Source organism: Hippoglossus hippoglossus, chromosome 2, assembly GCF_009819705.1.
Source record: "Hippoglossus hippoglossus isolate fHipHip1 chromosome 2, fHipHip1.pri, whole genome shotgun sequence".
Lineage (NCBI taxonomy): Eukaryota > Metazoa > Chordata > Actinopteri > Pleuronectiformes > Pleuronectidae > Hippoglossus > Hippoglossus hippoglossus.
The window spans coordinates 5542132-5559959 of record NC_047152.1 but is presented as its reverse complement, the minus strand read 5'-3'; the positions used below and the strand labels follow the sequence as shown (position 1 = coordinate 5559959).

Genomic DNA, 17828 nt, shown 5'->3' with positions numbered 1-17828 from the left:
TTCCACTTTAATGCCTGTTTTACATAGTAATTGCTGTATGTGATTGAGGCGGCAGCACCATATCTAATGCACTGACTGATAATGCATGCTCCTAAATCACAGTGATTACACAAAAAGAGTGAGCGGGAAACGGATTAAAGAGATGGAAGACGGCTGCTGGGGGGGAAAAAAGAAGAAAGATGGAATGAGAAAAGAAGCGAGAAAGAGAGGAGCAGGTGTTGTGTACCGGAAAGACAGATGAAGGTGTAGTGAGGAGGAGAAGAAAGCCACTGTGGAGAGGTTATTCCATTTGGAGATGAAAAGGCGAGAGCGAGCCATTTCTAAAGGAAACATAATAACCTTTCATACTTCTTCCTGGAGCACAGTGGGGGAGGAGGGGGTGAGGGAGGAAGAAGAGGAAGAGGAGGAGGAGGGGGAGAGAGAATGGAGGCGCAGAGGAGCATTTAAAAGTAATAACCCGTCCCTGAGGTATACCAGCTACTCTCATTCCTGCTCCCCTCCCTTGTTCCCTCTTTACATTTCAACCTAATCTCTCAATCTCTCCCCCTTTCTCAGTTCCTCCTCCTTCCTCCTCCACAGACTCCCGCTCCACCTCTGCCTCCTACAGGTGCATCTCACCCACCTCACTCACCCACCGCTATTTAATCTGAGGAAAATGAGCGTGGCGGCGGCGGCGGCGGCATTGCAGCGAAAATGAGATGAAGGAGGGAGCGGAAAAAAGGGCAACAAAAGAGAAAAGGAAAATGTCTGTCATTAGAGGACGGCAAAATGGAGAGCCAGGTTCAGCCACCCGAGAAAAGAGGGCCCGCGGAGAGGAGGCGCCTCGACGCCACTTCACTCCTGAGCGCTTTTCTTCCTCGCGGAGGAAGGTTAAGAGGGTGTGTGTGTGCATATGTTCACACATCGAGGGTTTATTCTATTCAGACACACAGCAGCCACTCAGATATATAAAATAAATGAGTGAATTTTGCAGGAATGTGTATATACGTTATTCCAGTTGTACGTCGTGTCACAGCTTTAAAGATGTGAGCGCCCGTACGAGGATTGCAGCAGCCTTACATCACGCTCCACTAAATCAGGAATCCATGTTCATATTTCCCCTGCACGAGGAAGAAGGACGTGGGAGGGAAACATGTCCTCCAGAACCATTTTTTCCCCCCATGTCTGTCTCCCTACCGTCAGCACTCCTCGTCTAGGTGCTTAATTAAAACAACAGCCCATTGAAACCTCGAGGCCAAGAGGAGACGCTCCGTTCCAAAAGTGTGAGTCAGGGCTCTCGACGCGGTGGAAAGGTAACGGAGCTAAAACCTGGGAGGTCATCTGCACCGAGCTGATACGCTGTGTTTAGTCACCGCTCTCACTTTGGATTTAAAGTCAGGAAGCTGTACGTGCTCCGAGGGATTCAGGCTTTCACATCAGACGTCAAGACCAGCAGTGATGTCACGAAGTACATTTTCTTGCACTTAACCAAGATCGGTTAAGATCTTTTTGATCCGACTTAAAATGAAATTCAAGACCAAACTTGAAATACATATAAACTTATTCCAAGTCATGTGTCCTTTAGATTCCATCACCTTAAGCCCCATTGTCCCAAGTTGTCCCTCAAGTACTCATTCTCAAGCCACTTATCAGTAAACATGCATTTCCCCGTGTTCATAAACTAAACTAGCATGAACTTAACCAGAGACAGACTAATGATGAAGCACATATCCAAACTAATAGTGATAGAGACATTTTCGTGGTGACCTTTGGCACTGAAGTTTAAGACAATTCAAAACTTTTAAAAGTCTTCTTATTGAATTTATGAAATTAATGACGTGAGGCCACCCGTCATCAGAGGAATGTGAAAACAGCCTTTTGTGAAAAACTTCTCCAAACATCCAACAACAATTTAATCACATTTAAACACAAAAGGAATAAAAAGGAATAAAACATTTATTATTTCAATTGTTTTTTGTGTACTTTTACTTCTGATACCTAAATCTGCAATTATCAGGTATTGGCTTTCCCTCTCAGTGCCTCTCAGGCGGTGATCATATTCAGTTCCACGTGAAACAGCAAACGCACAAACTATTTTCTACTCCGCTGCAACACAACAGCTTCAGTCGGGGCTTATTTTTATCAACAAGGCGATTCAAGGAGCGCCGTTACTCAAAACCGGAGGAATTAAAAAGACAATCCGCCACTTCCTGCTCGAGAGACACTTGAGAGGGCTCACATGGCAACCTGGGAGGTTTTTTTAAATACCTCTGTGATCTCGCTGCTGCAGCAACAACAACACAAGGTGAGGGCGGCGGTGATCGGAGCGCGGCGGGCTCTGAAGGATCTGGGAAACGAAAACCACGATATTGGAATGCTATTAAAGTTGAGCAGCGTGTTTATTTGTCGTGTTTATTTATTGTGTCTCGCTGCTGATTTGAATCTATCAACACAAGTAGCTGCATCTCAGTGGTGGTCCAAAAGCAGGCGCACACACTCTCACACACTAATACCCCCTCTAATGCCCTTTCCTTGGGGGCGGATTGCGTCCCCAGGGTGGCTGAGACCCCTTGGCTCCGCTCGGTGACCCCCTCCTCCCACCGCCGTTAGCCCTCAGCAATGGCTCTTTAACAAGCTTTTAGCCGGGAGAGAGACCACCCTCTTCAACGGCAGAATGAGGAGACAAAAGGGAGCTTTTTCTTACCCGGGGGTGGGTGGCGAGGAGGGGGGGGTGATACACAGCGATTACACACAGAGCCTTTTGTCGCTGAGGATTTCTAAATGGGGGGTTTCAAAGCGGCGAGATTAGTGGTGAGAGCGACATTCAATTAAGATGAGATCTCGCCGCGCTTGCCGGCGACGACGGAGCTGCCAATTAATCGCCTTAATGTCTGCCTCCTCGCCCGCTTTACACCTTTACCTCACAATGAAGAAAACGGAAAGTTAAATGACTGATTGAGGGATAAATCCGGTGCGAGCTGAAGGGGGGGGAGCGAATTTGAGAAAAACAAAAGCAAACTCCACCTTGAAGAGAATGAAGAGAGGGAGAGCTGCAGAGAATGGGGGGATGAGTGAAAAGAAGAGAGGGTAACGGCGACGCAGCAAAGTGGCTTTCTGTCTGACGACCCCTTTTCCTGTGAAGCGGCCTAGGCTCGCTGGCAGCTGCAGGTCAACCATGTGCAGAGTGACCCCTCCATCCTGTCCTTGGCCAACTTATAATTCCACAGCGGACACACTTTCACTCGAGCAGACACACACATATCGAGCTCCCGCTGAAACACACACACACACACACACACACTAAAAAAACCTCTCTAATCTGAAACAAAACGAGGGCCCAGTGAAATAATCAGAGCGCAGAGCGATGGAGACGCAAAAATGCTGACAGGAAGGAAAGTGTGATTAGAAAGTTATCACTTTTTAATTACTGAGAGAGAGCGAGCGAGTACAGGAGACGGGGTAGAGAATCAGCCTCCTTTTGTTTCCTCATAACGAGGCTAATTCCAAGGCTTTATTATGATTCTGTGGACTGAAAGAAACCAGTTACAGCGCTTTCACAAAAACCACTCGTGAACCACCAATACCTTCTCTATTGAAACTTATCAGTCAGGAGTTCCTCCAGAACTCTATTTTAAAAAAGGACGAGGTGAGTGCCGGAGTTTGGCAGCAGCAATAAATAAAGTGAATTTAGGCTTTTAAGCACACGACCCGGGTTCAAACTGCTGAGTCAGCAGATGTGGGCTCTGCTGAAGTGTTCTTTGGCAAAACATGGAACTCTTATCATCTCAAGGGGCTGCTGATCTGCAGCTCCGACGACCTCTGACCCCACGTCGGCCCTAAATCACGGCATTAATGTCCTTTATGCAATTTGTTTCTACAGATACCAGCAGAACTCGTGGGGATGATAACCACAGGCCATTATATTCTGATTAATATGGAACAAACACTTATGATGAATATCTTACTTTTTATCTAAGAAAACAGGTTCACAGTTTTTCTGTGAATCAGCTTTTTTAGATTTACTCTCACGTTCAAGAACTGTGGGGTAATTCAGGGTTCATATTTCCATCCGTTCTTTACTTTGTGAGTTAACGTCTGAAAAACTAAAGACAAAGCTGCTAACATGGATCTTCTTATACCATCAAAACTCTAAACTCAAGATCAGAGGCAGGGGTCTCCACCACAGCACCTCCTGTAGGTATATTCCGGGATCAAGTGAATTTCAACAGGTAACAAACCTGAATATCATTCAAATGTGACATAAATGGTCCCACATATCTCATCTGATATTGATTTTGATCCACTATCATGAATACGTCTTAAAATGGACAAAGTGTTCCCAGAGAAAACCAAATTAAAACTTTGATATGAGCAATAAGCCGATATCGTAGATTCATTATTTGCAGCAGCACCAGCGAGGTTAATCCGGGGGAAACTCCAAAACTGTATTCAGCCAATTAATCTCAGCAGCCACCGGATGTAAAACTGTGATAATGAAGCACTGATTTGCATCTGATAGTTATTTTAACAAATATGACCAGAGTTCTGTGGATGCACGGAGACAGACAGTCAGTGAAACAATACATATTCATGAGCGCCCTCACTGAATTAGACAGGCACAGAGACAAACAAATTTCCCTGTGACAGAGGAGGCAGATGGCCACGTCGACTTAATGCATCTCCATCCATTTACATCTTTCTGTATGACCGAGCCGCACCTCGCCACAATTTCCTACTCGAGCAGCGGGGAAAAGAGTCGAGCGATTATGAGAGGATATGGAAGAGGAACAGGGAAGACAAAAAAGAGGAAGATGTCCTTTCTTGGTTTGGAGGAGAGTGTCGATTTTTGGGGGGAAAGTGAGGGTGGTGTTTACTGAGGGGCTGCATCTTTTTTTTCTGCTGGGGTTGCAGAGTGTGTGTTTTGCATGTGCTCATTTGGCCACTTTTAATGATGAACTACTTTTTCCCTCCGTGTATTTACGTAATCCTTCCCTCTTGGAGGGTCTGCACATGCAAATTCAATGACGCAGAAGCTCACGCAGCTGCCTGAGTTTTCTGTGTGTACCTGTAAATAGTGTATGCGAGTGTGTGTGTGTATTTGTGTGTGTGTGCGCGCTTAGGGGGGGACATCAAACCGTCTTTGAGGTGGAGGACTGTGCTGATAAGGGCCAGATCTCTCATGGGGCACCAACAACTTCAACAGCCTCGATGGAGACAGGAGTGAAAGCTCTCTCTCTATCTCGCTCTCTCTTTCTCTCTCTCGCTCTCTCTTTCTTTCGTTCCCTTCTTCCACTACCCCTCTCTCTTTTTCTTAAGTCTCCGTCTAATGCACAAACACAAGCAAGTGTTAGATGAAGACTGTAGAGGCTCTTCAAAGTGCACTTGTTATGCCAAGACTGCCGGGCCATTAATGAGGGCAAACTATTTTCGGAAGCAGTAACTCGGCTGTTTAAAGATCGTGTGATGTGTGTGCACGGCATAGTGTGTTCAACTGGTTTTTTTCCTTTAAATCAAGGACTCGTGTTTAAGAGTTTGTGTGTCTATATGTGTGTGTGTGTGTGTGTGTGTGTGTGTGTGTGTGTGTGTGTGTGTGTGTGTGTGTGTTTGCGTGAACCCTAGGTGTGAATATGCATCAGTCACTACAAAGCCCTGAGCGCCTTCCTCGCCGCTCTTTGAAGTAAAGGAGAGGGAATAATCAGAATAACCACAGAGGGGAGAGAATAGAAGCGCACGGGTGAAAACATCAGTTACAGAGAGCGGGAGACTTTAAGAGGCCACCAATGTGTGTGTGTGTGTGTTTATTGATGAAATGTCCTCTGTGAGGCGCAGTCGACCCGTGTCAGATTCACAGCCCTGACAGTGACCTGTGACCCCGTCAGGCGCTGCAGGTAAACGATCACTTAACACCCGTGTCAGCATGCGTGGACGTGCTCGCACACTTCCCGCGGGGGGCCGGCTGCGGCTTGCGGGTGCGACTTCCTCTGGCATCGCTGTGTCAACAAACCAGAGCGGGACAGGAAGGCCGGAGCGTGCACTGCGTGTGTTTGTGCGTTCGTCCGTGTGTGCGTGGTGTTTATAGGGGAAAGGGGCATCAAAGGTGACAACATGTGCAGGAAAAAAAAGAGGAGTGGGAGAGGAAGACACGAAGAGGAGGAGAGAGAGACAAATCAAAGACCTCCACGGAAGAGAAATGAGCAACAAAAGTGGCAGAAGTGACTGACAGACCAAAGAAAAAGAAGAAGAAGAGGAAGAGGAGGAGGGTGAAGACATGGTTGCTGTGTTTTTGTGCGTTCGTGCTCTCCTACCAGTTCCCGTGGCAGGAAGATGTCCTCCTGCCGCGCCACCACCACACACACGCCCTCTCCCTGCTTGGTGCTGCGCAGCATGGCTACGAGTTCCTCCTGGCTACGGCCTGTCATGTCGACTCCATTCACCTACACACACAGACACAAAAAAGGAAGAACACACACAGGCGCACACACACACGAGAGTAGATTAAAGCAAAGAGTATAATCCACTGGCAGCGCTTCACTAACATCCTCACTAGTACAGGATCAGACGACATCAACATGAAATTCCCCCACATACATCAAATGAAAGTTTTCATGCTTTTTGTCTTTAAGATTTCTGGCTCAAACCCAACTTTGATAGGGACTAGTTCTTTGGCAGAAACTAGTTCCACTGAAAACGGTTGCAGTCTGTCATGTGGGTTATCCAGGTGAAAGTTGTTCTTATGGATTTAAAACTATGAATATATAACTGAAGTGTCCACCATTGTTGTAGTTCTAGTAAAATAAAACCGAAGCTATTTTTAGAGACCACTTGCGATAAGGAACTTTTTTTTATTGTAACACTGGTGTACAAACACAGTCCGATCCAAACCTAATATTTCCATATCTAATATTTGCATACTATACTTGCATATGTTTAAAAAATTTGGTTGACGTGTAGAAACGTAATTTCATTTGGATATTTTCTTGGTTAAGTGCAGTTACTCAGTTCAACCAGCAGGGGTGCCACTCAATCTGCTGCAAATGATGATCATACCCACTACCTGTTGTTTTTCTACTTCGTGGGGTATCACCAGGTTGAGGTTCGTCTCTTACCTCCAGGATGCGGTCTCCGGGCTGCAGGCGGCCATCTTTAACTGCCGCACCTCTCGTCAGGATGTTCTTCACCAGGATCGGCCCCGGCCCGTGGACCGAGGAGTCCCGGGTTACCACGGTGAAGCCCAGACCCTCCGTGCCTGCAGGAAGAAAAGCAGCCTGCGTCACAGTGTGCATTAGAGACATCAATCTCCCCTGCAGACAAGACTTAATTATGAAAGTTATGACTTTTTCATTTCTTTTTAATTGAATTTTCCCCTCGTCTCCTTATTCTGTCACTTTTATCCTCTCTGTCTCCTTCTCCGCTCGCCGCAGAGTTTTCCCTTTCTCCTCCTCTCGCGTCCAACTGAAACCAGTCTGCGGTTTCGGCATCGTCCTCCACATTAGCTACTGTTTAAGTGCCTGTTTTCCTCTAGGGGGTTAGTTGCCTGGCTCAGCCTCGGAGCAGCCCGGAGAGGGCCGGATTAGACAGACTCTGCCTTTAATTTCACGTGTGAGCAGGTCGAACGGTGGCTGATGAAGGGAGGTAGAGGGAGAAGATGGTAGGAGGGTGGAGGGGTGGCAGAGAGAGAGAGAGAATGAGAGAAAGAAGAACCTGAGATATTATTCCCTTCTCGAGCTTCCCTCCCCGGGGAGGCAACGTGATTTCCACAAAGATTTTTCTTGTGCGTGTTATCCTACGTTTATCTCTGTGTATACATTTACAAGTGTGTGTGTGTAAGTGTGCGCGTTTTTGAGGACACACACACACACACACACACACACACACACACACACACACACACACACACACACACACACACACACACACACACACACACACACACACACACACACACACACACACACACACACACAGAGCCATCAACCCCCAGAGCCTCCAACCTCTCCCTTTTTCACGGCCTCACAAGCCCCAAGCCATGAGTGAAATGTGCCACGCTGTGTGTGTGTGTGTGTGTGTGTGTGCGGAGAGATGTAGAGAGAGCAAAGCCGGCGTGGCATACTAAAGGCGGCGAGCGATGCTATCTGGTCTCCGAGCTAAGCCTCTGCCTGCCCTACATTAGCGCACCTAAACCTCACCGCCTGTCACTCACAGAGAGAAAAGAGCCTGTTGCCAAGGGAGAGGGTGCTAGAAACCCCATAATATCCTCTGCTCTGATCTTGCATCAGGTGAAAGGATAGAGGGAGGTGGGAGGGGGGGAATAAATCAAACAAAAGAAGGATGGAGGAGAAGGACAAGGAGAAGAAAAGGTGCCGAGAGTGTGGAGCCCAATTTCTTCTACGCTTTCATCAGGGGATCTACTTCCTTTCTCACCTGGACCTAGTGTGTGTGAGTGTGAGTGTGTGTGTGTGTGTGTGTGTGTGTGTGTGTGTGTGTGTGTGTGTGTGTGTCGCCCAATTACTGCCTTCCTTTCAGTGCCCCTTAATCCCACAGGTTGCTGGAACAGAACCCATTCACAGTCACAAGAACCTATTCCCATGTTATCGACACATGAGCGTCCCAGCACTGATGTGTTTTAGGGGGATCAGAGATAAGGCGGCGGTGGGGAAGACAGACTGAATCAGTCTGGGTTAAGAGCTAAAAGCCAAACAACCAGATGTCGCGTGCGGTTATCCCATAAGATTATAAAGAGAGAAGAAAATGTTCGAGAGCGGAAAGTTATTTTCACTGCAGACAACATTTGTGTTCACTGATCCAGAGCGGCTCCTTGGAAGGAAAAGAAGGAATTACACAAATCAATCATTGCTGGTGGCGGCGGCGTTTGACACCAGGGACGTCAGCTGCTATTACATCAGGAAAACAAATGTGGAGGATAAAAGTAGAACTAAGCAGCTAAAAAAGACCATGTGGATCATTTTTGCTTCATGACAACAGAGGACATGAGAGGAATAAGAGAAAGTGAAGTTTTTCCCATACAAACAATTGTTGTAAACGCCAAATTCAATGGATTCAGACCGTATGTCGATTTTTTTGTCTACACTATAAACTGTACATGGAGATGGATGATGCGTCATCACTTCCTCTCAGTGAACATCCTGGATGTGGGCGCTGCCATCTTGGCTTTTGGCGTTATTAGGAGACAGAGTCTGTGCAGTGAAGCTGTGAAATCGAGGTTCCTGCAAATACAAGCGCTAAACACGGAGGAGGTGGGATTCAGCTGCATATTTACCTTTCTTCAGGTCGATCTTTAACCGCTTGCCGCCCTTCTTGCTGCTCAGGTTCGCCAGGCCGGGGGGGACGGGACTCCTGGACGCCGGGGAGGAGCTTGCTGTCCTGGCTGAAGGCGTGGGAGAGGAGCCATTACTGGAATGGAGCTCGTCTGCTGGTGCGTATGCCGCAGGTGCGTATGCCGCAGGTGCGTATGCCGCAGGTGCGTATGCCGCAGGTGGCTCCGGGGTCTTGGCACGCGGGTCTGGTCGCCTCACTTCTACATTACTGTTCGGTTTGGAATGTGGTTTGGGCTCCGGGTGTGGGTCTGTTTTGGCGCGGACCAACATCGGACTCTTTACTTTTGCGGAGAGGTCTTTGGCGTCGCCGGTGAAGAGCTGACCTATGAGGCTCTTCTCGTAGCGCAGCTTGCTGGGTACAGGGACGACCTCCAGACGTATGGAGGACGTGCCCATGGCCTGGAGGAACACTTCCTGTGACCTGGAAGAAGAGAATAGCAATATTTACATTTTTGGCATTGGGTAAGTGTTTTCTAGTCATGGACAAACTCAGAGTGGGACATATTAATTTTGGGAACACTACAAAACTGTAAAAAAAAAAGGAGAAGAGCTGGAGAAAGTGAAGCAGAACACAGAAGGAGAGCAGACGATTGGAAAGCAGAGAACGAGCAGAGTGAATGAGGCCTGTGCGCAGTTAATGGAGCTCGGTTTCAATTTGGATTTGGACTCTTCCAGCTGGTGTGGGACACGGCGGTCCCACGTCAGATGGAGGAGGACTTTACAGCAGAAGTCTACCAGCAGCGCAACATTAACACAACACAGTTAACACAGCGGGATGCAGTTAAATGGACCTGTTCAGTGAGGACAGAGGAAGTAAAGCAGGAGGAGGAGGACGTGTTTGCTTGAAAGACGGAAAAAAATTAAAAGAGAGAGAGGAGGGTAGATGTGGTGGAGAGATACGACAGGCGGTGAATGAGAAAGATTTATCTTTGTCTGGTGGAGGAAACAAGTTTGAGTGACAGGTGAGGGATCTGGCTGTGGCGGCGGAGGATGAGTGGGAGCAGACACACAAACACGTAAACAAAGAGCGAAGATGTTGTTTTCCTGCTTTTGAGGCTTTTCGCTTACAATCACATCACTGTCGCATAAAGAAGGACTTATTTCAAGGGCTGTGTTTCGATATCAACTTATTACTCATTTTCCCGCTGCACAGTGGACAGATGGACGATAAATCAATCCAGTTGACAGAGTGAGTGAAAATGAGAATGTGACTAAATCGATTGCAGAAGTCATCCTTTTAAATCTGTTTAAATTAGAGCCTGACCACTTTATCTGTTTATCTGCCAACAAGAGCCTTTCAGAGATATATGGGTATTAGTGTGTATGTTTGCCGATATGCGTGAATATAAAAACATTTCATTTACAGATTAAATAATGACGAAAAGATTCATGTTTACATTCTATGTCTTTTAAACATCCAGTACATTATCACACCCCCTAAAACTCTTCTTTGTTTGCATAGTCAAAAGGTGCTTTGTGAAGACAATCCCCTAATGGCCTTTAAAACGACAAATCTTTAAAGAGAAGTAGATTCAATAATTGATTCCAAAGGCTTCAGCTTAGACCCAAGTATTAGTGTTTGACGCAGACAGAGACACAAACATAGAAAACATAAGCATCCAGCTCATCCCCCCCGCCCGGCGTCCTTACTGTGCGAAGGTCTTGTCCTCGAGTGGCGTGTCGTTGATTTGGACGATGCACTCGTCGTCTTGGAAGATGTTCTCTCGCTTGGAGCGGCTTTTTTCCTCGATGCCTTTAATGTGAAGGCCCAGGGTCCTTGCGACACACACACACACAGCGGAGAGAGAATATGAATTCAGGTAAACACGTATGTGATTACACGCCAACACTTGAGATTGTTATGCATTTCTATGAGTCAACATTGCCATCTGGTTTTCCTTATGAATGTCTGACTGATTACAAGTGGTGGGAGGTGAGTGTTTAGGTATATATGCACATGTGAGTGTGTGTGTGTGTGGGTGTTTACCGTCCACTGAGCGAGGAGCAGTAGGGGATCACGTGGATACCCAGGGGCCCCTGGTCACCTGCAATCTCCACCGTTCTCGTCAGGGTGCTGTTCGACAAAAACAGGAAAAACTCACTCACTGAGAAATAAACACCCGCGGCAAAATTTAAAGACACGGAAAATGAGGATGTACGTTCAAGTTGTGCAGACAATCATAAAAACAGTGATGCGGGAACACATAGCTGCACACACACACACACACACACACACATACATACACACACACTCACAAGCTTTCTATGTGCAAGCTCTTCAAAAAACATTAGCATTTTACTCCAGGCTGCATAGAGAGGCATCCAAATGAGCTTTCAGATAGTTATATCTAACATCACAATAATGTGTGCGTGCGTGCGTGCGTGCGTGCGTGCGTGTCACAGGTGGCTACTTCGCCCTTTATCTACCTGCGCCTCGACCACCCAATCTAGCCAGTGGACAAAAGAAGAGAGAGCGGGAGATAAAGGAGACAGACAGATAGAGCAGCAGATAGAGATGAAATAGAATGAGCTCCTCTAATAATCTCTGCTGAGGCCTGAACTGTGGCTTTTAACGGCAGATAAACAAGGACAACACGCTTTTGATATGGGACGGCGAAAAGAGGGGACCTGCATAATGGGAGCATAGAAGAAGATCACATGAGACGACAATCCTACTTTGTACGATAGACTGTAGATGGACGGGATGACAGCTCACTAAAAGTGAAGACAGAGCATCTTGATCATCACGAGGTCGGCGGCTGCAGAATAAACCCGGACATGGATCAAACTAAAACCTGCTGCACGCTGGAGGATAATCAGGGCAGTTTCAGTTTTAAAATCCCGTCTGAAAAATCCTCTGTATTATCATCCGCTATTTCCATTCAGCCTCTATTTTCTCATATTGCCTCTGTTTATTTCTCCTTTCCATTATCATTCATGGCTTTTTATAAATCTTCAGCGCAAAAAAACAAGTGACGAGACGTGTGTGTGGAAAACAAAGTGAACAAGTGTGAGAACAAGAGCAGTGAAGTTCAATGTGTGTGTGTTTCCTTCACGTACACAAGTCCAAGGTCTGGCTGGGATCATTATAACACACTCCTCTGTCACTGTCACCCTGCTCTTGTTAACCTCTGCCAGGGTCACACAAACATACTGTACACACACACACACACACACACACTTATGCACACACACGCCCAATTTGCATTGTTATTGCTACATCTATTGCATGCTCACAACACCATCAGTCACATTCCTCCAAATTGAATTCACAGATACACACATGCATCAAATTTACATCCATTAAGGAACACAGTTACATCTAAATTGCACATGTGCACAACACACACACACACACACACACACACACACACACACACACACACACACTCTTTGAATTTACTTTCGTTGATGAAAAACAATCAAGTCAGGACAACATAGACACACAGACACACACAGCTAGTCCTGAATGATGTATATTCTGCAGTGTGTGTGTGGCACATACAAATACACACACACACACACTCAGCCCATTTACATTTATAGAAAAAACAAATGGCGACACAAACAAGCTCATCACAGGCAGCGGCGGCTTGTTAGCGCAGCACGCTAATATGCAGAATAGCTCAGCTCCCCCGTTTCAGCGTCCCACTGATACCAACACAAACAAACACTCATTCCACTGGGAGCAAAGAGTAAACGAGGACCGAGACAGATGGAGCTCCCACTTTTGGTTGACTTCCTCTACAGAGTGCCTAACAAAGTCGTGGCCGGGACTCGCAGTGAAAAAACGTGCCCCCCCCCCCCGCTCGCTCGCCGTGGCTTCCTCAACCGCCGGCCATCTGTTACCATGGCAAACTATCTGTGAGAGCCGTGCACTCTATTGTATCACGGCGCTTCAAGACACTGCTGTGGTGTAAAAACTCTGAAAAATCACCATCTGTCAGTCCAGCCAAGACTTCTCCTGAGCGCCGCTGATTCTCTGCTGAGTTATTTCTGAAAAGGAACACGTTTGGGGGGGGGTTTCGGGAGCTGTTGGCGGCAGAGGATGTCACGGAATTATCTGTACTCTTGTCACGGGCTCGCAGGACGAGACAGGTGAAGGGTTGTGATGGACGGGTTAGCTGTTGCCATGGCTACTGCGTGACTGACAGCAGGGAGAAATGAAGATAAAAACTCCCGTCGTCCCAGAGGTGTGCGAGTGGCGCGCCCAAAAACAGGGGTGGTGGAGAGGTGGAGACGAGGTTGCCATGGTGAGATGCCTGTGCACGCCCACATAGTCGCCTCATTCGCCTGTGCACGCACACACGCACACGCGCACACGCACACACACACACACACACACTCAACAAGTGAGTCTAGCTTTCACAGAATTGATTTCTATCTGATGCTCCTGATACAGGTTTGATTTTGAGCTCACTGGTTCAATAAATAACAAAACCCTCGGTACTATAGTTGTAGTGATTCATCAGTTGACTTAGTAGAAAACAAATTATGAACAAATATGAGTTTCTTGATGATGTTCATTTAACTATTTCTTGACATTTTAGAGACAAATTAACCTTTTCTCCAGCCCAAAAGTAATGTTCCCATTTATATGCCTCTTCAAGATTCTTATATAATAGTAACAATTTGAATGTATAAATATTTAATGTATATAAGCTTGTGTAGCAGCCGTCCTCACTAAGTGACATTCCTCCGCTCTTTTCTCAAGCTCAGTAATTGCTGTTATGTCTCTCCCTCTTGTCCCTCGACCTGTCATTGCTCCTTGTTTCTTATGACCGGGGTGAAGGACCAAACTTTCTGAGAAGACTCAGCCCTCGATTTCTTCGGAGTATGAATTTGACAGTTGGCTAATTCTTAAGCATCGTTTATTCTCACTGTTCCCGTCCTGCAACATGCCAGAAACTAGATAATATCAGCCGGCGCCAGGGTGTGGTTACAGCTGGTCACACAACTCCCAACTTTTTCGACTTGGCGTGCATGTCTAGCACAACAAAGAGTCTGTGAATAGGTCCATCTCTACATTCTCAGATGGCTCCTGGAGGGAGGCTGCAGAGACTGGTGGTAGAGACAAGGCTTTCTGCAGGAAACTGTGGGAAAACCTCTGTGAATTGTTTGTCAAGTCAATGAAGGCTGAGCTCCTGGAGGAAACATGCCTGTGTCAAAAACCATTCTGTTTGCATTTCCTCTTCTTCTTCTGTGTCTTTCTCCCGCGGCGACACCTATCATTTACGAGATGACTTCACCAAATCAGAGCGCCTCATTCAGAGCATAGAAATGCCAGTTGTCAATTCGTTAAGCACAACCGCAGCTTTACACATTCGGCCTTTAACACAAACTATTTGCATTTAATCTAGGAAAATCCAAAATGCAGTTTAAAAAAATCAAAAGACACAGAATATGATCATCAGTTCCAGGACGTTAATCCAACTAATGAGTGAAATCTGTGAGGGTCTATGAGCTTTTAACAGCACAACCAATCACAGTTACTCTGTGGGGTGTGACAGGTAAAGTCAACCTGTCTCATGCAATCAGAGTCCAGGGTCAACACCTTAGATGTCAATCAATTGTGTCATAAGCTTCCACAGTCCCCTCGTCTGCCCTCACAGCAGGAGGGTGAAACTAAACCTCATCTCCTAATGTCTAACTGTTAAACAATAATATTAAACACAAAGAGGGTGATTTACTGATAAGGATGAGTCATATGTAGACTGACAGTTTGAATAATAAATGAAAATCAATATATTAATAGATAATGAAAATCAGTTGCTACATACAGGGGCTGCACGATTAACTTTCTAAATCTTTACGGTCGAATTTCTAATTGACGATGATTCCACTGCATTTTTAATTTAGAGCGAGTGAAAGACAGCGGCAAGAAACGCTGCTGATAATGGAAGAGAATCTTGATTCTTCTAAACCTAACCTTGCCTTTTCCACAATAGACTACAAACATGGATGCTCACTAGCTCCTGTTGTAAACTGAACTATTTTTAGATCTTTCAAAATCCACTGCCGTGTTTTTTAATGTTCAATTAATTTCATCATCTTATAATTCATTGAACTTACTCTGCTTTAGTCCCCTTGTCTTACGGGAAGCATTTTGTATTATCATGAAATCTGTGGTACAAAGAGACACTATCTAACACACACACACTGTGTTTAATCCAGTGACAGTGTCACATAAAGACTGGAGTGTTAATCCTAGTCTCCATCACTGCACCACACTATGAGCTGTCTGCTGCTGCATTCACATCAACACACACACACACACACGCACGCACACACACACACACACGCACACCTGCACACCCACTCTTACCTGAAGTTAACCTTGCTCATCTTGGCAGGTGGGTCGTCTGTGCGCAGTCGGTCCAACGCTCCTTTCAGTACATGGTTGATTTCCTGTAAAAACAAAGAAGAAACATAAGTCATCGAGCATTCGTGATGAATTGATACTTTCCCACGTTCACACACACACACACACTCAACGCACCGTTGCCTGTCAGTTAACAGGAGGAGGCCCGCTGCCTATTAGCAAAACAAACTAACGACACCATCAATCACCTTCGCAGAGAGAGAGCGAACGCCGGACACTTCGCCTCCTACCACGCGCCACTGTCCCTTCTTTCTCTCTGTCTATGTATTTTTTTCAATCTATCTACCTCTCCCTCCCCCTCTCTCCATCCCCTGCCCCGTGTCAGGCAAGGCTCTATTTTTAAGTCGGCAAAAAAAAAAATCAACAACAACCCGGGGGCAAACAAACAAGGAAGAGGGAAGAACGACGACAAGGAACGACAGCGTCAAACTGTTTGCGAGACGCTCAAGCGAACTCGAGGGGCGGCCGAGAGAAATTGCCCCAAATCGCTAAAAACAAGAAGGGTGCAATTAGGTCCTTCTGCCTTGTCACTTTCATTGTGTCACCAGTACTAATGGCTAAAACGCTCCCCGCCCACCAGCCCGCTCCTTAGCAACCCCCCCCCACCACCACACCCAAGTCCCCGGTGGACCCTCTGTCGCACACGGGGTAAATATATGCTTTGGAGGACGCGGACACCCCCCCCCCCCCCCCACGCATACATTTCCTGCAAATATTACCTCCACGAATTGACTCTGAAGAGCTGCAAACATAAAGAAAATGTGTTTCACACACACACACACACACACACACACACACACACACACACACACACACACACACACACACACACACACACACACACACACACACACACACTGACTGACCCACTTATCTGGGCAGTGTGAGATTACCCCACAATAGAGAGCATGTGTGTGCGGGGGCAGAAGGATGAGCTGGAGGCTCCATTGTTGCTGTGCATCTTCCTGCAACGCCATTAACCAACACACACACACACACACAGACACATGCATGCAACACACTCTTCTCCTCCTGCAGTACACACACACACTTCATCACAGGATGAGGTACTGACACAGCCTTTGGGAACACAAGCTTGGCAGGAACACGTGTATACACGCATCAAAAACACACTGTACATCGACTTTTACTGGAATTGAGGCATGAAGCTGAAATGTACCAACACACACACGTGGTACAGTAACATAAAAACCCTTGTATGTCTGCTTCACAGTAAGTACAGTGCATGTATTATGTAAAATATGGAATGTGCGGATGTATATAAACACCCATTCAAAGGGATGACGCCATAATGCCCGGTGTGGATCTAATCCCTGATTGAGAGCAGTCCTGTTGTCGACATAAAAACAGCAGCTCCCCTCTTAGGAAGCCCCGCTGTGCTCGGCCAATCAGCTTCCCCCGCTCGCATCTCAACACACTAAGAAGAAAGATTTGTGCCCTCCCCGTCCCCTCCAGTTAGTCGTAATGCTGCTTATACGTCTTTAACCCTAGAACGATCAGATGCAGTAGATCGCACTCGTAGAATTGTATATATAAATGTGTTATTATTGTGCTGACATAAAACACAGTCTGTTTTCTGTGTCCTAACACGAACCATATATCATTTAAAAACTCGTCCTGACAGGCTTGAGTCAAGTATTCAGTCTTTAGTTGGATGGATTTGTTTTCCTTAGGTTTTTATTCATTATATCATTTATTTATAGACATATATTACCGTTAGTAGTAGTAGTATATTTTGTGTGTATTTAAGTGTAGTTAGATTGTCTTGTTTCTTTTAAATAAAATAAAAGATTAGATTTGTTTAAAAGCTTGGTTCTTCCTTCAACATTAAAAAATGAAATCTATATAACAGTACTGTATAGGAACATGTGGTTATATACACTAAGGTACTAAATCCCAGGTATTATTCTGGCACTACCACTTCAACTGACACTTTAATTATCATCTGTGCTCACACATCAACTGACACTTACTAGGGCATACACTACGGCTCCTTTCAACACTTTCCTTTCGGTGTTTCAACTTAACTTACATATCTAACAACAATGGAGATTTTTGACAGTTTCCATCTGAATCGTCCGCAGAAATCATGCTTTGTTTTGTTTTGATAT

The 17828-nt window shown here is 46.1% G+C and overlaps 1 protein-coding gene across 2 annotated transcripts in view; it reads right to left on the bottom strand.

Moving 5' to 3' along the window:
- Positions 1-17828, bottom strand: part of pard3ba (par-3 family cell polarity regulator beta a) — a 133825-nt gene that overhangs the window by 82302 nt on the left and 33695 nt on the right. For both annotated transcript variants that reach the window (XM_034611081.1, XM_034611090.1), the window contains exons 5-10: positions 15640-15722; positions 11302-11388; positions 10965-11090; positions 9257-9735; positions 7086-7225; positions 6285-6413 (exon numbers count right to left, since the gene is read on the bottom strand). In XM_034611081.1, the coding sequence (XP_034466972.1) occupies positions 6285-6413; positions 7086-7225; positions 9257-9735; positions 10965-11090; positions 11302-11388; positions 15640-15722 (1044 nt within the window). The remainder of the gene's footprint in view (positions 1-6284; positions 6414-7085; positions 7226-9256; positions 9736-10964; positions 11091-11301; positions 11389-15639; positions 15723-17828) is intronic.